The 22,527-nt window shown below is 41.8% G+C and overlaps 1 protein-coding gene across 2 annotated transcripts in view; it reads left to right on the top strand.

Moving 5' to 3' along the window:
• LOC135543830 (electrogenic sodium bicarbonate cotransporter 4-like) overlaps window positions 1–21,071 on the top strand; it is a 58,168-nt gene extending 37,097 nt beyond the window's left edge. For both annotated transcript variants that reach the window (XM_064971159.1, XM_064971166.1), the window contains 15 exons: window positions 4,481–4,655; window positions 5,216–5,349; window positions 6,119–6,299; window positions 6,418–6,508; window positions 7,194–7,231; window positions 8,970–9,161; window positions 13,301–13,414; window positions 13,565–13,726; window positions 14,200–14,378; window positions 14,545–14,617; window positions 14,881–14,949; window positions 15,618–15,791; window positions 16,289–16,471; window positions 16,575–16,633; window positions 20,957–21,071. In XM_064971159.1, coding sequence (XP_064827231.1) covers window positions 4,481–4,655; window positions 5,216–5,349; window positions 6,119–6,299; window positions 6,418–6,508; window positions 7,194–7,231; window positions 8,970–9,161; window positions 13,301–13,414; window positions 13,565–13,726; window positions 14,200–14,378; window positions 14,545–14,617; window positions 14,881–14,949; window positions 15,618–15,791; window positions 16,289–16,471; window positions 16,575–16,633; window positions 20,957–21,071 — 1,939 coding nt within the window. The remainder of the gene's footprint in view (window positions 1–4,480; window positions 4,656–5,215; window positions 5,350–6,118; window positions 6,300–6,417; window positions 6,509–7,193; window positions 7,232–8,969; window positions 9,162–13,300; window positions 13,415–13,564; window positions 13,727–14,199; window positions 14,379–14,544; window positions 14,618–14,880; window positions 14,950–15,617; window positions 15,792–16,288; window positions 16,472–16,574; window positions 16,634–20,956) is intronic.
• Window positions 21,072–22,527: the final 1,456 nt, after the last annotated feature.

The raw sequence follows: 22,527 nt of genomic DNA on the forward strand, positions 1-22,527 counted from the left end.
CTGTCTCTTGTTAATTCACATTGGGAATATTCAACCAGTGGATGGATTAGGGACAGATCACAATTTACTTGGGGGGGTCCAAAATAGGGGAGGGTTGTCAAACTTTTTTTTTTGCTTTGGGGAGGTTTGTGTATTTTTTTTTTATTGGGCACAGGGGAGGGTAGTGTGTTTTTCCCTGGTTTACATTTGCTCCTTTGGAGGTTTTACTATATCATTTATTCCATCATAGACACATTTTCTCATCCGCTTGCATGCGCCTCCCCAATAGAAAGGAAGGTGTTTTGGTACTTCCCATATGCATTGTGCTTTTCCGTGTGCAAATTTTTACTATACCACAGGTCAGTATATTCTAACAGTCTAATGGTCTATCCTGCCCTCTATCCACCATTCATATTGACAATAGTGGTAGGTGGATAATAGTCCAGATCTGAAATAGGCCAACGAGCAATCATAACACACATATAAACATTACAGTCTGCATCCAATTTTTTATATGAATCGACAGGAGCAAATAGGAATAGCTGTCAAGACTTCCACCGAAGTTGGTCCCTCTCCTTGTTCGGGCGGCGTTCGGCGGTCGACGTCACCGACCTTCTAGCCATCGCCGATCCACTTTTAATTTTCCATTGGTTTTGTCTTGTCTTCCATCACACCTGGTTCCAATTTCATCAAGTACATGTTGTGTATTTAACCCTCTGTTCCCCCCCATGTCCTTGTCCGTAATTGTTTGTTGTAGTGCTTGTGCACGGTATGCTGGTATGTACCGGGTTTTGTTTGACCCATCTATTGTATTATTCTGTTGACGGTGGTTTATGGTTATTAAACACAACCGTTGTGAATCAGTTTCCTCTCTCCTGCGCCTGACTCTGCCGCCAGTAGCGTCGCATTACAATAGCTGATAGGCAGTGCAGAGGCCAGGTGCATCATTGCGCATGAAAGAACAGTGAAGACATGAGACACACAGCTAAAAACAATCTCCCCTGTTGATCTTGTTTAGGGACAATACAATGATTCTACCTAGACTAGCTTACAACATCACAATGCAATGAATAATTGCATTATTGTTTAAAAGTGAGTACAACATTCTATAGCCTACTCTAGGCTGAAGTGAAAATGGAATTTGAATAAAAGACCAGTTGTGGGTCCACTCAACAGTTTATAAGGTCTAGAAAGACACAGTAGCAGGCCAGTCTGGCTGTATTTTTACTTCTGATACTGAATATGCTGTCTGTTTCACATCATCTTTCTCCCAAGTTGTCCTATAATAATGTGGCCACATATACTCCCAGCAGGCCCAATTATTCAGGAAAGCTTAACACATGCTCAGCCTCCTCTCCAATCCGAGCGGCTATTCCTCGCACACCGAGAACCTAACACTTCATTAGAGCCTAAATATTTATCATTTAACTTTTAAAATGTATGTCTTTTTATATGTGGCGTAATCACAGCCAGTCACAATGTTTTAATCCGAGTCGGCTACTTCCAAAAGTCCCCTGTTGGCATGTCCACAATCAACCAAATTTTAATTCCAGCGTCCTCAAAATGGCTCGACATTAACCAGGTTTCCATCCAACCTTCTTATGCCAGTAAAGTAGCCTACGTGTCTGATAAATGTCACTACATCATGGGAAAGCATGCGGTTTATGAGGCTACAGATTAAATCAATTATGATGAACTTCACAGGGTGTTGAAAGTGCACAGTGATGAGGTCGATGCTCCTTTCAATAAATATTGAGGGTCTTATTTGATGTGCACTACGTATTTACACACAGACTTTTATCTGCAACAAGTCAATTTGACGGAAACACAAGTCTGATGGGAAAATGCTCCAGGGTTTCCCTTCGCTGGTAATTGCTGGCATTTGGCTGATAAAAAATAATAAAAAGCTGATAAATAACATTGTAGCAGGCCAAATTGTCCAGGAGAGGTTGTCTGTCATAGCCGACACCCCGAATTTGCGCTTCAGCACCATTCTCTCATGCCTTGCGTACACGTGTGCCTGATTCTGAGGAGAGAGAGCGCAAGAGAGGAGCCTTGGCCTAGGCCACCGTTGATTGCAAAGATGGAGGCCTTTTTCATTGACGTAAAACCAAAGTTAGAGAAAGAGTATGCCTATAGTGAAAAGAGGGGGATATAATATTTTAATATTGTAGTGGACTAAGATGAGAAGAATGCAGTGTACTGTACGACTCCTCATTTAGGTAGGATTCAATTTTAAAACTTACATTTATTTATAATAATTCGTTTTTTATCCTTTTTATTATTATCATTGTATGTCATTGTTATTATTGTAAGCCTATTTACTGAACACAAATATAAACACAACATGGAACAATTTCAACGATTTACAGAGTTTCAGTTCATATAAGGAAATCAGTCAATTGAAATAAAGTAATTAGGCCCTAATCTATGGATGTCACATGACTGGGCAGGGGAGCAGCCAGGGGTGGGCCTGGGAGGGCATAGGCCCACCCACTTGGGAGCCAGACAGTTTTTCCCCACAAAAGGTCTTTATTACAGACATAAATACTCCTCAAATTCATCAGCTGTCCGGGTGGCTGGTCTCAGATGATCCCTCAGGTGAAAAAGCCAGGTGTGGAGGTCCTGCGCTGGCGTGGTTACACATGATCTGCGGTTGTGAGGCCGGTTGGACATACTGACAAATTCTCTAAAACAACGTTGGAGGTTTATGGTAGAGAAATTATCATTCAATTATGTGGCAACAGTTCTGGTGGACATTCCTGTAGTAAGCATGCCAATTGCATGCTCCCTCAAAACTTGAGACATCTGTGGTAAAACTACACATTTTAGAGTGGCCTTTTATTGTCCCCAGCACAAGGTGCACCTGTGTAGCGATCATGCTGTTTAATCAGCTTCTTGATATTCCACACCTATCAGCTGGATGGATTATCTTGGCAAAGGAGAAATGTTCACTAACAGGGATGTAAACAAATTTGTGCACAAAATTTGAGAGAAATAAGCTTTTTGTGCATATGGAACATTTCTGGGATATTTTATTTCAGTACATGAAACATGGGACCAACACTTTATATGTTGTTGTGTTTATATTTTTGTTCAGAATATTAATTGAAACCAGTTCTTTAAATATGCAAAACCTGTTTTGTTTAATTCTGTTTAAACATTTGAATTGGCTAAATTCCATTAGATCTGTCTTTTTTAATTGTGTGCAATTTGATGAACAGAAATAGATAGACATCTGTTACAAAACACCAAAACGTTTAATTACATTCAGAGATTGTCAAGCCAAGCCTTTGATCCTGGTTAAGCCTTCAAGGTAGGGAGGGATGTGTTTTCTGTTTGTCTATTTATTGTGGTGTTGAAAACGCAACCCATGTCGGTATGTTTTCGTTATTGGTTGTTTTGGTGGAAAATTGGTTGCAAACAGTATATTTTATTTAATTATAAACATGCCATCAAAAAGTTCAAAATCTGATTTTCCCCATAGCTGTTCATTGTCTGCAACCGGCTCTGATTATGAAGTAATGAAACATGCAGGGAGAGTGAGCTCTTGTGGTGGTCGGCAAACCCTCAATCTTCTGGCTCATAGCCCTGCATGGCATCGACTGAGCAACACAAGCAAAGTAGATATCCACGTTTATAAGCACAGGGTCGCTACAGTTATTGTTATTTGTGGTCGTAAAACATTATTTTGAGTTAATTCTGTGAAGGTGGAGGGTGTTCAATTTATTTTACAGTACAAGGTGAGGGTCATATGAAAATGTTTTTGACGCTGGGGAGGGGGGTGCAATTTATTTTTTGACACCTTGAGTTGGACCCCTCCTGGTCAGGCGTTCAGTAATATACTCTTAGAAAAAAGGGTTCCAAAGAGGTTCTTCGGCTGTCCCCATAGGATCATTTTTTGGGGGGTTCCAGGCAGAACCCCTTTTGGTTCCATGTAGAGGCCTCTGTGGAAAGGGTTCTACATGGAACCCAAAAGAGTTCTACCTGGAACCGAAAGGGTTGTACCTGGAACCGAAAAGGGTTCTTCAAAGGGTTTTCCTATGGGTACAGCCGAATAACCCCTTTAGGTTCTAGATAGCAAAATCCAAGAGTGTAGCCAAGATAATCTCGTCTCCATTCCTCATCGGCCTGATATTATAGTTTTAAATCATCATCGGTTCAATTGGCCCATCCTGTCACACTTTGAAACGACAGACAGACTGAAATTAAGTGAGTCTGTGTGATGCATAAAACAGGTGATAATGAATTTCAAACAGAGTATGTGCACCACCCTTACCAAAGTGTTTGTGTCTGTGACAAGCACTTTGTGACAATTGCTGATGTATAAACTGGCTTTATAAAATATATTTGATTGATTGACTGTGTCTGTGGCACGTTCTGCATCATAACCAGAGGGTTTGTGTCTGTGCCTGTGTCCGTGACAGGTTATGTAGAGACCACAGTGTTTGTAGCTGTGTCAGGCTCTGCATCATTACCAGAGTGTCTGTGTTTTTGTCAGGTTCTGCGGAGGTCTGTTCCTGGACATGAAGAGAAAGCTGCCCTGGTTTCCTAGTGACTTCTACGAAGGCTTCCATATCCAGTCCATCTCTGCAGTCCTCTTCATCTACCTGGGCTGCATAACCAATGCCATCACCTTTGGAGGCCTGCTGGGGGATGCCACAGACAACTATCAGGTAGAGCTGATGTAGCTTGAACTCTAGAACTGTTGTGCTAACATTCTACCCCTTGTAATCTGTGTCAAATGACAATAATTTTGGCATATTTACGGAGTTAGCACAAACAGACTGGTACCCGAGTTAGGGCTTATGACCCTTGAATTAATTTAAATGGAGTTAATTTACTGATTCAAAAAAAAATGTATCTGAGTCAGTGATTTGCTAAAGAATGTTTTTAGTATGGAACATGAGCCAAAAAAATGGTATGGTAGCTAACTCACTCTAGGTGATATATGTGTGTGACGGATGGGAACAGTGACTGCCCTAAATCCATTTGTTCAGCTCAACACATACTGAAACCATTTAGGATAAGTGCTCTGGCTGGCTGCTACTGATGATTCGCACAGACTGTCTGTCAGATTGAAATATAGCAGGCTCATACTGCCTTTCTCTAACACATTCACAACCACTTCTCTCTGTCTGTCTCTCTTCATTTTCCCACTCCATCTCTCTCTCCCTACTCTCTCCCCTACCCTGTTTCCCCCCCTGCCCTCCCTTCTCTCTCTCCTCTATATCAGGGTGTGATGGAGAGTTTCCTGGGCACAGCGTTGTCAGGAACAGTGTTCTGTATGTTTAGTGGTCAGCCCCTCATCATCCTTAGCTCCACTGGACCCATCCTCATCTTCGAGAAACTGCTCTTCGAATTCAGCAAGTGAGTGAGAGCTCAACCCCACTTCAAAGTCAGACACTGTAGCCAAGGGGTGTTGAACTCATTTTGCCCTGGGGGCTGCATTCATTCTTCAACGAGGTCCGGAAAGCCGCGCTGACATTTTAAAATATTTCCTTGCTGTCAGAATTTTCAAAACATTGTCTTCTATCCATCGTTTTTTGAATTTTCGATGCTCCCTGACTGTTTATTGATTATTAGTGAGCTGGACCGTCAAGAAACTGTATGAACATACAGTGGGGAGAACAAGTATTTGATACACTGACGATTTTGCAGGTTTTCCTACTTACAAAGCATGTAGAGGTCTGTAATTTTTTATCATAGGTACACGTCATCTGTGAGAGACGGAATCTAAAACAAAAATCCAGAAAATCACATTGTATGATTTTTAAGTAGTTAATTCACATTTCACAATCGGCAGTGTATCAAATACGTGTTCTCCCCACTGTAGGTCCATTATAATTTCTACACAGTTTCAATTTCTTTTCTTCATTTTAAAATATATTGAGTTATTCCCCCCCCCCCAAAAAAAACACCCCTGCTGTAGCCTATACAGTATATAATATATTGATACATATGGTTCCTCCCTTTGATTTGAAAGACAATTCAAACACCCACATCAGACATGATATACAATGAAAGACACAATGGTGAGATTTGATATGCCATATTGGAGAGCTTGTCCGTACCAGCTTTATAAAAGGACGGTCTTACCTTTCACCTTCTGCCCTATATCAATGTTCTTATTTCTAAGGAACAATGGTATAGACTACATGGAGCTGCGTCTGTGGATAGGGATCCACTCCTGTATCCAGTGCTTCCTCCTGGTCGCCACGGACGCCAGCTACATCATCAAGTACATGACCCGCTTCACAGAGGAGGGCTTCTCCAGCCTCATCTCCTTCATCTTCATCTCTGACGCCATCAAGAAGATGGTGAGTCACACGCAGGCATGCGGACGCACACAGACGCAGTTATGCTCACACTTAGGCACATAGGCACACAGGCACACACGCAAAAACACTTAACTGTTGATGTAATGTGCTGCTACAGATGGGCTCCTTCAAGTACTATCCCATCAACACCGACTTCAAGCCAGACTACGTCACTGCCTACAAGTGCGAGTGCCTGGCCCCAGACCCCAGTGAGTCCATCCGTGGCTGTATAGTATATCATTATAGTACAGTAACAATCAAGTTAGCCAGAATTCCCAACAGGGGTCATAGTGGTTGTCATATGGTTGGAGGTGGTAGTAATGGGGAATTAGGGCCTAGTAGCTTGGGTGCCAATCTGTTTCTGCTCTCATGTCAATTGTCATGCCAAACATGGCAAAGGTTTGCCTTGACACTGACAGAAATGGAGTTGGCAAGAGCACAAACAGATAGAAGTATAAACAGGACCTGGCTACCTCTAAGGGATTTGGGGACATAAAGATTATCGTATGGTTTGGTAATATAAGGAGGTATTATATCTTTATGCCTCTCTGGAGATGTTCACTGCATTGGGAAATCGTTATGAGAATTGACTTAAGGTATTTGAATAATGTAACTGATTTGTCTTATATTTGTTTTTGCCGCACTCACAAATGGCTGCGGTCTGATGCGAGTGAGTAACACTTTGTATGCATGAGCTTCAACTAGCTACTTTCTCTGTTCAAGGTCTCCAAGTCTACTTGATGAATTCTTATTCCATTTCTCTTGTCCCTTGACTGCCCTCTCACTGTTTTCACTCTCTGCATCTCAATTTTTCCTTCATAACCCTCCTCTCTCCTTCTGTCTCCCTTCTTTTCACATATTAAACAGTGGCTTCAATGATCTTCAATGGTTTAGTGCCAGTGCCAACTGATAACACCTCTAGTCTCTTTGGAGTAAGTGATTTTTTTAAATTACGTTTTTACTTTGTCATGTCTAGCAACAACAACTAGCAACAACAACTGGGACCTAAGCCACCCACCACAAGGCCCCTAAATTTGCCCAAGAAAGGCAAACAAATTTCAAAATCACACCAAACTTAAAGACAGGAATCAAACCAAAAAGTGGAGAAAAGCAAAAAGCAAGGAAGATCAGATAAACGGCAACGAAATGAGTTAACCCTCCACATCTGTCAAGCCAACTTGTGCACTGGGCCAGCTGCTCTTAAATATCACCTGTGCCAGCACAGGGGAAATACCTTCTGACTAACGAGGTGACTCCAATCGGTGTGCCGACCGTGCCAACGTGCTAACATCCAACCCCAAAATATAAATGGAAAAACCAAAGCCTGTAACACCTTCCCCCTTAAGGCAACAAACATACCCTATATTTACACTACCGTTCAAAAATTTGGGGTCACTTAGAAATGTCCTTGTTTTTGAAAGAAAAGCACTTTTTATGTCCATTAAAATAACATACAAATGATCAGAAATACATTGTTAATGTTGTAAATGACTATTGTAGCTGGAAAAGGCAGATTCCTTTTAATAGAATATCTACATTAGAGTGTCAAGTTTGACGAATAGAAGCCTCACAAGTGCTCATCTGGCAGCTTCATTAAATAGTACCTGCAAAACACCAGTCTCAACATTAACAGTGAAGAGACGACTCCGGGATGCTGTCCTTCTAGGCAGAGTTCTTGTGTCTGTGTTATTTTGCCCATTTTAATATTTTATTTTTATTGGCCAGTCTGAGATATGGCTTTTTCTTTGCAGCTCTGCCTAGAAGGCCAGCATCCCGGAGTTGCCTCTTCACTGTTGACGTTGAGACGGGTGTTTTGCGGGTTCTATTTAATGAGGCTGCCTGTTGAGGACTTGTGATGCGTCTGTTTCTCAAACTGGACACTCTAATGTACTTGTCCTCTTGCTCAGTTGTGCACAGCGTTGTACGAGATCTTCAGTTTCTTGGCAATTTCTCGCATGGAATAGCCTTCATTTCTCAGAGCAAGAATAGACAGACGAGATTCAGAAGAAAGTTATTTGTTTCTGGCCATTTTGAGCTTGTAATCAAACCCGCAAATGCTGATGCTCCAGATACTCAACTAGTCTAAAGAAGGCCAATTTAATTGCTTCTTTAATCAGGTCAACAGTTTTTAGCTGTGCTAACATAATTGCAAACCGGTTTTCTAATGATCAATTAGTCTTTTAAAATGATAAACTTGGATTAGTTAACACAACGTGCCATTGGAACACAGGAGTGATGGTTGCTGATAATGGGCCTCTGTACACAATCAGTCGTTTCCAACTACAATAGTCATTTCCAACATTAAGAATGACTACACTGTATTTCTGATCAATTTGATGTTGTTTTAATGGACAGAAAATGTGCTTTTCTTTCAAAACAAGGACACTTTTTCATGTAGACACTTTATCAGCCAATTGGGAATTATTTGTTTACAGCAAATGGCTTTCCTTTGAGGAGTCTGAAAAATAAGTCGATTAGTTCCCATATTATTATTTTCGTCGCCCTTATGTTCTCTTGCACTCTCTTTCCTTTTATCTTCTCTCTCTCGCTCTCTCTCTCTCTCCCAAGAAACCTCACATCCACACAGCCATTACTCTCCCCTTCACCTTATTCTTCGACCTCTAAAACGTGTCCTACTCCCTGCCCTCCTGCATCCCTCTCTCCTCTTAGTTGAACATCACAGACCTGGACTGGAGCCAGCTCAGTAAGAAGGAGTGTGTGAAGTACGGAGGCTCTCTGGTGGGCAACACCTGTAAGTACGTCCCTGACCTGGCCCTCATGTCCTTCATCCTGTTCTTCGGGACCTACTCCATGACCGTCTCCCTCAAGAAGTTCAAGTTTAGCCGCTACTTTCCTACCAAGGTGAGACTAGAACGAACTGAAGAGGAGCTGGATGTTTATTCATTGACATAGAGGCTGCATCGCAAATAGCAGCCTGATTCAGCCACAGTTTCATATTTTTCAAGGCAAAGATGATCTATTTAAAACACTTGAGGCAGATATGATTATGTGTAATCTGTGGTGATTTGGGGTAATCTCCATGGAGATATGGTGTAAATAAGAGCAATGACCGAAACATGTTTAGATCTAAACTTTTGTATACAATTGTCTCCCCAAACTCCTCAATGTACATATTACAGCAGATCCCATGGTATCCTGAAACTGCATGTTACTCACAGACAGGAATATTCTATTTCACCTATATTATAGCTGAATACAGCTTCAAATCAAATCAAATTTAATAGTATTTGTCACATGTGCCAAATACAACAGGTGTAGACCTTACTGTGAAATGCTTACTTACAAGCCCTTAACCAACAATGCAGTTTTAAGAAGATACAAAAAAGTAAGAGATAAGAATAACAAACAATTAAAGAGCAGCAGTGAATAACAATAGCGGGGCTGTATACTGGGAGTAGTGGTACAGAGTCAATGTGTCAATGTGCGGGGGCACCTCTGTTGTCGAGGTAATTGAGGTAATTATGTACACGTAGGTAGAGTTATTAAAGTGGCTATGCATAGATAATAACAGAGAGTAGCAGCAGCGTGGGGGGGGGGGGGGTCAATGCAAATAGTCTGGGCAGCCATTTGATTAGCTGTTCAGGAGTCTTATGGCTTGGGGGTAGAAGCTGTTTAGAAGCCTCTTGGACCTGGTGCTCTGGTACCACTTGCTGTGTGTTAGCAGAGAGAACAATCTATGACTAGGGTGGCTAGAGTCTTTGACCATTTTTAGGGCCTTCCTCTGACACCGCATTGTGTAAAGGTCCTAGATGGCAGGAAGCTTGGCCCCCGATGATGTACTGGGCCGTACGCATTACCCTCTGTAGTGCCTTGCGGTCGGAGGCCCGAGCAGTTGCCATACCAGGGAGTGATGCAACCCGTCACTGTTGTGTCATCAGTAAACTTAATGATGGTGTTGGAGTTGTGCCTGGCCGTGCATTCATGAGTGAACAGAGAGTACAGGAGGGGACTGAGCATGCACCCCTGAGGGGCCCCCGTGTTGAGGATCAGTGTGGCGAATGTGTTGTTACGCACTCTTACCACCTGGGGTGGCCCGTCAGGAAGTCCAGGATCCAGTTGCAGAGGGAGGTGTTTAGTCCCAGGGTCCTTAGCTTAATGTTGAGCTATGAGGGCACTATGGTGTCGAATGCTGAGCTGTGGTCAATGAATAGCATTCTCACATAGGTGTTTATTTTGTCCAGGTGGGAAAGGGCAGTGTGGAGTGAAATATAGATTGCATCATCTGTGGATCTGTTGGTACAGTATGCAAATTGGAGTGGGTCTATGGTTTCTGGGATAATGGTGTTGATGTGAGCCAAGACCAGCCTTTCAAAGCAATTCATGGCTAGAGACGTGAGTGCTACGGGTCGGTAGTCATTTAGGCAGGTTACCTTAGTGTTCTTGGGCACAGGGACTATGGTGGTCTGCTTGAAACATGTTGGCATTACAGACTCAGACAGGGAGAGATTGAAAATGTCAGTGAAGACATTTGCCAGTTGGTCAGTGCATGCTCAGAGTACATGTCCTGGTAATCCGTCTGGCCCAGCGACCTTGTGAATGTTGACCTGTTTCAAGGTCTTACTCACATCTGCTGTGGACAGCGTGATCACACAGTCGTCCGGAACAGCTGATGCGCTCATGCATGTTTCAGTGTTACTTGTCTCGAAGCGAGCATAGAAGTTATTTAGCTCATCTGGTAGGCTCGTGTCACTGGGCAGCTCTCACTGTGCTTCCCTTTGTAGTCTGTAATGGTTTGCAAGCCTTACCACAACCGACGAGCGTCAGAGCCGGTGTAGTACGATTCGATCTTAGTCCTGTATTGACGCTTTGCCTGTTTGATGGTTTGTCGGAGGGCATAGCAGGATTTCTTATAAGCTTCCGGGTTAGAGTCCCACACCTTGAAAGCGGCAGCTCTACCCTTAAGCTCAGTGTGAATGTTGCCTGTAATCCATGGCTTCTGGTTGGGGTATGTACATACAGTCACTGTGTGGACAACGTCCTCTATGCACTTATTGATAAAGCCAGTTACTGATGTGGTGTACACCTCAATACCATCGGATAAATCCCAGAACATATTCCAGTTTGTGCTAGCAAAACAGTCCTGTAGTTTAGCATCTGCTTTGTCTGACCAATTATTTATAGACGAGTCACTGCTGCTTCCTGCTTTAATTTTTGCTTGTAAGCCGGAATCAGAAGGATAGAGTTATGGTCAGATTTACCAAATGGAGGGTGAGGGAGAGCTTTGTACGCGTGTGTGGAGTAAAGGTGATCTCACATTTCTTCCCCTCTGGTTGCACATTTAACATGCTGATAGAACTTAGGTAAAACTGATTTAAGTTTCCCTGCATTAAAGTCCACGGCAACTAGGAATGCCGCCTCTGGATGAGCATTTTCCTGTTTGCTTATGGCTGAATACAGCTCATTGAGTGTGGTCTTAGTGCTAGCATTGGTCTCTGGTGGTATGTAGACAGCTACAAAAAATAGAGATGAAAACTCTCAAGGCAGATAGTGTGGTCTACAGCTTATCATGAAATACTCTACCTCAGGCAAGCAAAACCTTGAGACTTACTTAGATATCGTGCACCAGCTATTGTTTACAAATATGCATAGGTCCCCGCCCCGTGTCTTACCAGAGGCTGCTGTTCTTTCCTGCCGTGTATAACCCGCCAGCTGTATGTTCTTAATGTCGTTGTTCAGCCACGACTCCATGAAACATAAGATATTACAGTTTAATGTCCCGTACAGTCGCCCCATTTATTTTACAGTGATTGAACGTTAGCTAGCAGAACGGAAGGCAAGGGCAGATTAGCCACTCATCGCCTGATCCTCAGAAGGCATCCTGATCTCTTTCCGCGAAACCTACATTTCATTTTCCAGTGAATCACAGGGATCTGGGCCAGGTCGGGTGTTTGTAGTATATCCTTTGCGTCCGACTCATTGAAGAACTCCTCATCCAATTTGAGGTGAGTAATCCCAGTTCTGATGTCCAAAAGCTCTTTTCGGTCATAAAAGAGGGTTGCAGCAACAAAATGTACAAAACAAGTTACGAACAACGCAAAAAAACAAAGAAATTGCATGGTTGGTTAAGATCCGATAAGATGGCAGTCCTCTCCTCCGGCACCATCTTGAACAAGCTTAAAAAACAAGTGTTTTTTCTGTGTTTGTGTCTGCATTTAAAGAGTTTAATTCCAAAACAATATATATCCATTTTCAGAAATGTTGGTAAATTAGCTTTTAATTTTTAAAGAATTATCAAAGAGATTGATGTGTTTTTTCACTATCTAATCATGGCATGGGGCTATTCAATGACAGACATGTATTTGTTTAAAATCTAGAACTTGATGGTTTCATTTTAGACAGACAAATGTTTTTTTTTTCTAAATGCAATATATCCGCCGCTCTCAGAGAAATAAGTACGTAGTACTGCTAGGTTTTACAGTCAAATGTAGCAAATAACTACATTTTCTATAAAGAAATTTACAAATGGTACATTTGTGACATCAATATTTTATAATTCAATACAGTAATATGAGATATACTGTACGTGTACATTTTTTGTCATTTAGCCGATGCTCTTATCCAGAGCAACTTACAGTTAGTGCATTCATCTTAAGATAGCTAGGTGAGACAACAACATATCACAGTCAAATATGCAGGATACGAACATTCCATTCCAGCAAATCAATTGATATAGCATTTTTCAAAAAAACATATTTTTTATAAAGATCTATAGTCTTTGAATTGAGAACAGAAATATTTGACAGACATGAAGGTCAGCAATCATTTCTGATGAAAAAACAAATGTAAAATGTGTGAACGTAGTGTTTTGGAAATAAACTCTGTGTATTTCTTTGAGAGATGATTTATGTTTCTCGCTAGACATATTTTCATTTTTTTTCATTTGCTTTGTTCTGTGTCTGTCCGTGTCTCTGTCCTTGTCTCTGTCTATTGTGTCTGTCTGTGTGTCTGTCTCTTGCTCTGTCTGTGGCTTCTGTAAACAGCTGCGGAAGCTCATCAGTGACTTCTCCATCTTCATGGCCATTATGACCTTTGTGGGTCTGGACAGGTTAATCGGGCTCAAAACCCCCAAGCTCATTGTCCCCACAGAGTTTAAGGTAAAGGAACAGGTTCAAAATAGCTACTCCTTTTATTAGTTATATTCCTGACCGTACCCTGGAACAGTTGTGTATCATTATACATGTATGTTTTTGTCCTTTAATCAATGAATGGTCACTCGGACACTGTCCCTTACTGACTCCCTTTAGCCCACACGTCCCGACCGGGGTTGGATAGTGCTGCCGTTTGGGAAGAACCCATGGTGGGTGTATTTGGCCAGCTTCGTCCCTGCTCTCCTGGTCACCATCCTCATCTTCATGGACCAGCAGATCAGTGCTGTCATTGTCAACCGGAAGGAGAACAAACTGAGGGTACTTTGAGGGGTGTTTTTATTGATTGATTGAACCTTTATTTATCCTGGAAGTCCCATTGAGTTCAGGAGACCTCTTTTAGAAGGGAGACCTGGATGTTCTCTATTATATACACAGCCAAGCCTGTTATAGTGCAGACATTGATAACAAGTTTAACCTCAGTTTTTTGGAGATCACAGTGGGCATCACACATGTTGTTTGCCATAATCTCGGTTAACCCAGAACTAAAATCTTGTGTAATTTGTGCAGAATCTGTCCATGAGAGAGGATGTTTGCCACAATGAGCCATTTATATTGTATATAAGAGATGTACTCGTAGAGGTAAACTATAGTTCCTAGAACCTTAATTGGGTTTTGGTGTCATGTTGGGGCCTACATAATGCATAGGACAATTGCCTCAATGTCATCCCCCAGTGTGACTTTGTCCTACTCTGCTCTGTGTGTCCCTCCACCTGTGTGTCCCTCCCTGGCAGAAAGGGTGTGGCTACCACCTGGACCTGTTCTGGGTGGGGGTGCTGATGGCTGTGTGCTCCTTCTTGGGCCTGCCCTGGTATGTGGCTGCCACTGTCATCTCCATCGCACACATCGACTCGCTGAAGATGGAAAGTGAGTCCAGCGCCCCTGGAGAGCAGCCTCAGTTCCTTGGTGTCAGGTGAGGGAGCACTGAGCAGTGACCATAGACTTTGACTATGGAGGATGGACTGGACAGTATAGTCCAGGCAGGGCTTGTCTCTTGTCTGCTGTCTATTATAGATGGAAAGGTTTGCTGGTAGTCACCCCCTCCCTGTTTCTCTCTCGGCTTTTTCTCTATTGAACAGGGAGCAGAGACTGACAGGGATTCTGGTGTTTGTTCTCACTGGAGTCTCCATCTTCCTGGCTCCTGTTCTACAGGTCAGTAAAATGTATTAATTTCCTCTGACCTAAACAAGGATTATGGATGAAGGATAAAAAGTATCTGCGCTCCAAATGGCACCCTATTCCCTATGGGCCTTGGTCAAAAGTAGTGCACTGAATAGTAGTGCACTGGCCATTTGGGGTGCAATCAGTGTGTTTTCTATACCACCACGTAACATTATTAAAGGGGATCAACAAGATAATGTGCTGATGTTGTCTGTGTGTTTAAGATGTGTGTTCTCCCTCTCTTTCACTCACAGTTCATACCCATGCCAGTACTTTACGGTGTGTTTCTCTACATGGGCGTAGCATCTCTCAGCGGCATTCAGGTATGTATATACCAGAAAACAAAGTAGACAGCCAGTGGTTGTGTCAATTGAAAGTCTCATGGTATGCGGGTTCTTCCTCTGACATGAATTCAAATCTCCAAATGAAGATGTATTCTCTGTGATGTCGTTCTTTTCCTTATCAGAAACCGTGTGTCTGGAGGGAAGGTGACTGTATTCTAGCCGCATCTAAAGCAATTTGGAGATGCATTCTGATGAGGGCATTAGCTAGGCTGCTCAGAGCGGAGCTAGGATTTCAGTGAAGGGCTCAGTGAGTCTGTTTGTGCTCTGTGTGTTGTGCTTTTTGGCTGCACCCTGCCAATCAAAGGGAAATGTCACAGCCGAAAGAGTAAAATGTCAACAGCAAGGTGAACAAACATTAGACAGGGTCCATGAATGTATACATGGAAATACAGTATGTCACAAGCCTATTGACCACAATCCATAAACAATTGTGTGTGGCTCAGTTGGTAGAGCATGGAGCTTCCAATGCTTTGGTTGTTGGTTTGATTCCTGCTGGGACCACCCATATAAAAATGTATATACACATTACTGTAAGTTGCTTTGGATAAGTGTCTGCCACATTGCATATCTTATGTAGATAAAACATTGGAAATTGAGAATAATGCAGACAGTGATGAGTGTGTGTTCTCATTGTCACTCCCCTGTAGTTCTGGGAGAGGATCAAGTTGTACATGATGCCGTCCAAGTACCAGCCTGACTTCCCTTTCCTGCGTCACGTGCCTCTGAGGAGGGTCCACCTCTTCACCCTGGTCCAGATCATCTGTCTGGCTGTCCTTTGGGTTCTCAAGTCCACCGTTCTGGCCATCCTCTTCCCTGTCATGGTATTATTCATGACTTGCTTTTGATTGGAACAAGCATTAATGCATAGCTGTCAAACCCATTTGAGTGTCTGCTGTTTTTTTTCTTTCCTTTCAATTTGTGTCCAATTAAGACCTAGACAACCAGCTGAGGTGAGTTTTTACTAATAAATGAGCTTAACTGATAGCCGCATAACTGATCAATCAAGTACAGTACATGGGAGGAGCAAAACCTGCAGACACTTGCCCCTCAATGGAATGTGTATGAAACCCCTGCATTAATGCATAAAAAAAGATGGTCAGCTCTCACAAGCTAAAGTTTTACTTAGATTTATAACCAGAAATCACAACGGACATCATTTCAGCTATACATTCCAGCACTCTTCAACATACAAATGACCTGATGTGATGTAAATGTTGGTTACTTATGAAGAGTTTAACTTTCATCTTCTTTCCTGTTGATGTTATTTTCTTGTCGTGGAAGTTATGTAAATAGGATCATGTGCTTGTGTGGTTAACAGATCCTGGGGTTGCTGGTGGTGCGTAAGATGCTGGACATGGTGTTCTCTCAACACGACCTGGCCTGGATAGATGATATCCTGCCTGGGAAAGACAAGAAGAAGGATAAGAAGAAGAAGGGCGATAAAGATGACACGAAGAAGAAAGACAAGAAGAAAGGGAGAGCAGACGACAGCAAAGACAAGGTGAGAAACGTTAAGATTTACTGCCACCAACTGGCTGGTTTAGAGCAAAAGAAACAATGAAATAATGTATTTCTGATGGCTGTGTGTGTGTGTTTGTATGCAGGAGAAGTACCACGCTTACTCCAACTGCTCGCCCAGCTCTGAGTCTGACCTGGACCGCAGGTATTGTGTGCTTAAACTACACGTCCCCTACAGAGACCTCCTTCAGCCCGCTGACGCCCAGTCACAGTGGGCCGCTCACTGCCAGCCAGGCAAATACATCCCCTGATTCATAGATTACATAAACATAAAACATCAGCCTGGCAGATATATGCAGACCCAAAACATGGACGCACACACACACACATGGGCGCCTGACTTTGTCTTAAAGTTAAAAAAATAATAAAAAGAGTTAAACATTTAAAAAACATTTCCTGCAATTGTACACTGTTTCTTTACAGGTGGAATCTATATTTATGAACAGAACACACCTATTTTTCTTAAGTTCTGCCACAAGTTATATTGAGGTCGAGTACTCAAGTGTTTTTAGAACACAAGGCCAGAAAGGAATATGTGCACATTTATCTAGGCCTATATGCCAACAGTGCGCAACAATGCCTAATTTATCATAATCATTACAGATAGTAAAACCTCATTTCTAAATTGCTTCATAGTCAATAAAAAAAACAAGTGCCATTTAAGATTATTTTTTTTAAACGCAACATCAACTGGTTGTATTAGGTGATGGAATACAATCTTCAGAAGGCAGTAACCTCAGCAGTGGAGCCATGCAATGTCGTAGCCTTGTTTTGTTAATTTATCAGACAAGACACTCTTATTTCCCGAGCCATTATAACAGTCAAGACACCTATTTTGTAGTAAAAAAAACCATAATGTTTTATAACAGAATACAATACAACAGAATATTTTTCCAAATGAAAAAAGTGTGAAGTAAATTCCATCTCAAGACTCAATTTGGCGTGTTGAAAGACATTTGTTTTCATTCAGATGTTCGATTTAGTTTATTCTGCCTGTTTGGAATTTTCTAAACGAACAGTTCCACGTAGCGAATTACGGCCACAACATATGTTTACAGTAGGCATAGGCCTAATGATTCTGATGAAAATACAGTCTTTGTCTTTGTCAAACTAATGTTTTTGCATATTTTCAGTGAGGAACCTGTGTAGCCTAGCCCTAGACTAACCAATTCAAACGGCACTAACAGGTCACAACGTAACCAAAGCGGAAAATAGAAGGAACGCAACTGTCATCATTTGGCAAGGAATGTATCTTGTGTATCCCATCGTTTAGATACTTTTTCTCTAGGCTTGTATTTCTGGGCCTAATGGGAGAAGAAATGCTTGATGCTTGGCTTAGTTTATTTTTAGTTGTGCCCCGCAAATGCACACGTAGGCATATGGAACACTAGTGTCACAGCAAATTAACATTGTCTTTCAAACCACATTCCACTAAATAGTACTGTATTTAATTATTTTTTATCTGGTTAAAGATGGAGAGAGACTGATGCCCATCCATACCTACCTCCGACATAGTTTTTTTGTCACAGTGTCACCATGACAATGTTTAAAACTTGTCTCAGCAGGAGAAATATTCTATGCAACGGGAGTCAATTATTACTTACCAAGCAAAGTAGAGCTGTTTTATCGGGGTACAAATATTATGTGCTTTTTAATTTTGCATTGTAACTGCGAAGCGGCCACATGTGCACTCGCACCGAGCACTCAACCAGGACTGTTACTTTTGTAACTGAATTAAAACATTTTATCTATGTGATTTCACCGATTGATGTTGGGGAAATAGATGACAAAAATGCAGATGCGTGTTAAATACCTGTAAACAGCTTGGGGAGAAAAAATTTTTCACAGATTTAATCATGTAATATGTGCCATTGCTCAGGCGCCTATGCACACACACACACACACACACACACACACACACACACACACACATACATACACACATACATACATACATACATACATACATACATACATACATACATACATACATACATACATACATACATACATACATACATACATACATACATACATACATACATACATATATACATACATACATACATACATACATACATACATACACACACACACACACACACACACACGGTCTTATACAAATAACCTTGTGGACACACACTATTAAGTCCCATTCAAAATCCTATTTTCACTAACCCCTAACTGTAAGCCGTACCCTAACCCTAACCTTAACCCTAACCCTAAAATGAACCCTAGCTCCTAACCCTAATTCTAACCCTAGCACTATTTCTAACCTTAACCCTAAACCCCTCTATATAGCATTTGACCTTGTAGGGACTAACAAAATGTCCCCAGTTGGTCAGATTTTGGTTTGTTTACTTTTCTTGTGGGGGCTTTTGGTCCCCACAAGTATAGTTAAACATGTCCACGCGCACACACACAGCTATAAATACACACATAATTTATCACAGACAGTGTTCTATATTGTTCTCAGAGAATATACCTTCACACCCTTCTCTCCATGCACTTTGATACGATGCAGATAGTTTTTGCACATGTTTTTACCCCCTAGTGCTAAGGAAAAAACAAAATGTCCACTAAGGGGCAGCCCCAGGACCGAGTTTGGGGAAACCCTGTGCTAAACAACATTTGCTGCTATTTTTAAGGCTGCGTTATGCTGCGTTAGGAAAGCTAGTTGTGTCATTTTGTGTCAGTGTCTACTCGATATGTGTACACACATCACATGCATGTGCATAATTCCAGCATGCTAGCCAATAGCTATACGCTATCTCCTATGTATTTTCACTTTCTACGGCACAGTTTATATTCTGTATAAATGTTTGACATATTGGAATAGATTCATAAAAGTTTACAATTATATTTGAATGTAGTGGATGCACAGTATTTGTGTATTTGAGAGTGAACAGCGTTTGGCCCACTGTACCACTGTATGTGTGCATCCCCATGCCACATGCATCAGGCTTTTCTCAGAGTGTTGGTTGTTTCTTTTTCCTCCATGTGTTGTATAGTCTAGTAGCCTATCTATGGGTCCCATTCACAAACACAAATGTTTAGTTTAGTTGTGTCGTCATCCCATATAGTTGCATATTCTTCCCCTTCTATCCTTTTAAGTCATGCTTACCTCTGCATGGTATTTTTGAATAGGAACTATGACAACAATTTGTGTCTGCGTTCATTTAAGGAAGCATAGTTCAGAACAGACTTAAGATCAAGGACCAACTGAAATTTGACTTCTGCTTTATCCCAACCCCTCCGAAAGACACACAGGTTATAGATGTTGGACCAGGGGGCTGCCACACTGGGCGCACGTGGAGCAGTTGTTCTGGGTGTTAAGTGCCTTGCTCAAGGGCACAACGGTAGGCAATGGCATCTAGGGTTTGATACCAGCAACCCTCCAGTTGCCAGCTCACTTCCTGACAGATTTTTCCCATTAGGTATGGGTTTCAAACTGGCAATCCTCCGGTCGCTGGCTCGACTCTAACCGCTAGGCTACCTGCCACCCAAGGTCAGACCTACGTCTTTGCTTGTGGTTTTTCTAAATAAATTAGGAAAGGGAAAACTGCAAAGTAAGGACAAACTTTCATTAAGTGAAGTTTTGCATTTATTCTTCACAAACTGTACATTGCATTCATTCACACCCCTCACATTCCAAATAGGGAGCTGATCAAGAAGGGTGCAATTGCAGACCGCAATTAGAAGCATTGTCTGATATAGGCGTTTCTTGATATCAAGTTACACCCATTGATGCTCGCCATTGGTCTGTGGCCATTTTTTTCACGTAGAGGACAACAATTGTTGGCAAATGCTAACCTTAACCTCAGTCTCATAACCTTCCACGCTAATTCACCTAACCTGCCACGCTAAATCGCCTAACCTGCCACGTTAATTATCCTAACCTGCAACGTTAGTTATCCTAACATGTTATGTAAACAAATCATCTGTGTCGAGAAACCATCAGTCTCACAACACCAGAACTGACCAATGGCAGGTATCAATGGGCGTTTCCTGATATTAGGGAACTAATATCAGTTTGCAGTTTGCAATTGCACCATATTCAGATGATCCACAGAAAGGCTTGAACACTATGGCATAAAGAACAGACATCAATCACAGTTGACAGCCAGCCTAACTCTCTGTCCTGTTGTTTCACATTAGTTTGTCCAACCTCCCCTCTAGTCTAATTTACTCTCTGGTACTATGCATCAGATCCATATTACATCTAACAACTGACTACCTCCCTGTCTAGCCCAAGGTTACCTTACCCCTCTCCTGTCCCTCCTTCCTTCTGTGTTTCTTGCCTCTCGTTGTGTATGTCATATATTTAATTTAACATAATATTTTATCCAAAGCGACTTACAGTAGTGGATGCATACATTCTTGTATGTGTGGCACAGCGGTAATCGAACCAATCTGAGCCACGCAGGACCACATGTATGTATGGTAACTGGAACTTGCCGTTCCTCAGCATCACCCTGCATCTGAAGATCTCCTGTCCCTCGTCCCCGACGGTCCCTATGGCCCACGGCCGTGGCATGGCCTTCCCCGTGCCCCAGGTGAAGATCGAGATGGAGTCGGACTAGGACACGGAAACTGATCACCCCCTGCCACAGGGACTTGGTCAGCGAAACAACGCTTTAGGCGATTGACAGACCGAGTTGTCACCTGTAGGCACTGACTGCTGTGTGACAGAGCACAGGCAAACGTGGGTCCACTGCGGACTCTGTACAGTACATAGATGTAAAATGCTGACCCACTTACACACCAAGACTCTTCTAGAATGCCTGCAGAGGACAGTACAAGGTGGCGTGGACTAACAGCTGACAGCATATGACACCTAACATAAATGAACTGGGAATACAACATGCACATGGAGCACTACATTTCCCATAGCTGTCAATTTCAATGTGTCCAAAATCCCAGCAACAGTTTCTGCTTTTAAACTAGGAGGCACTTTGCTGAACTGTCATGGATATCTCTGTTGAGAACATGTTGACTGTATAATTTTCAGGATATGCCTAAGTTTAGAAACACAATGGAGGGATATAGGAGAAAGGTGAGTGAAAGATCTGGTATGTGCTGTATATGAGAGTATTTTGTGTCAATATATTTATTTAAATTATAAAAGTATATAGTATGTATTTTTCACTGTTCATACAGATATATATATATATATATATTTATATATATATAGTAAGTATGGAGTGTGAGGTCCAGAATAACTTGAAGTGAAATCCAGAATTTCAATGTCAGTAAAATTGGCCTGCCTTTTCATCTGATAAATGAGTTCTTGAATATCCTTCTTCAGCAAATAATTGTGTTTTTGTGTGTGTGTGTGTGTGTGTGTGTGTGTGTGTGTGTGTGTGTGTGTGTGTGTGTGTGTGTGTGTTGTGAGGTTGTATGGTGCCTCTTCTTGTAGAAAACTAGCTTGCCTATTCCCTCGTTCCTATTCCCTCTTGTGTTTCAAAGCCACTGGGGAAAAAAGAAACAGCCAAAAAATGTGAATAGCCTACTTGACTGAATATTGTTGTTTTTGAAAAAATGATTGATTGTTAATAACATGGTTGAATACAGCGTTTTCCAATCGTTATATTATCCCATACTGCAGGAGTCATCAACTAGATTCAGCTGTGGGATTATTGGTTTCTTGAGTGGGGGGGTTATAAATTTGTACTCTGCAAATTGAAAAAACAATACTCTACAGGATGAGGCAAGAAGCCCAAACCAGGGTTCATACACATTTTGACAGATGGAATTTCATGACTTTTCCAGGACTTCTCCATGACATTTAAACAAATTTCAATGACAAAAAAATGGCATGCTTAAATGTGGTATCGACACTGGGAGGCACTTACAAAAGCATGCACACCCAGTAGCTCTCCATCTTCCAAAATATTGAATAATTGTAAAACATTGCAACTTTTAAACCAAATACATTTATGCCTTAATAAAACAATTCACTCATTCAATATATCTAAGATCAAATGATATGATAGGCCACAAATCTTTAGAGCTGTGCTTTTGGCTTAGCCCACATAT

This window comes from Oncorhynchus masou, chromosome 1, assembly GCF_036934945.1.
Source record: "Oncorhynchus masou masou isolate Uvic2021 chromosome 1, UVic_Omas_1.1, whole genome shotgun sequence".
Lineage (NCBI taxonomy): Eukaryota > Metazoa > Chordata > Actinopteri > Salmoniformes > Salmonidae > Oncorhynchus > Oncorhynchus masou.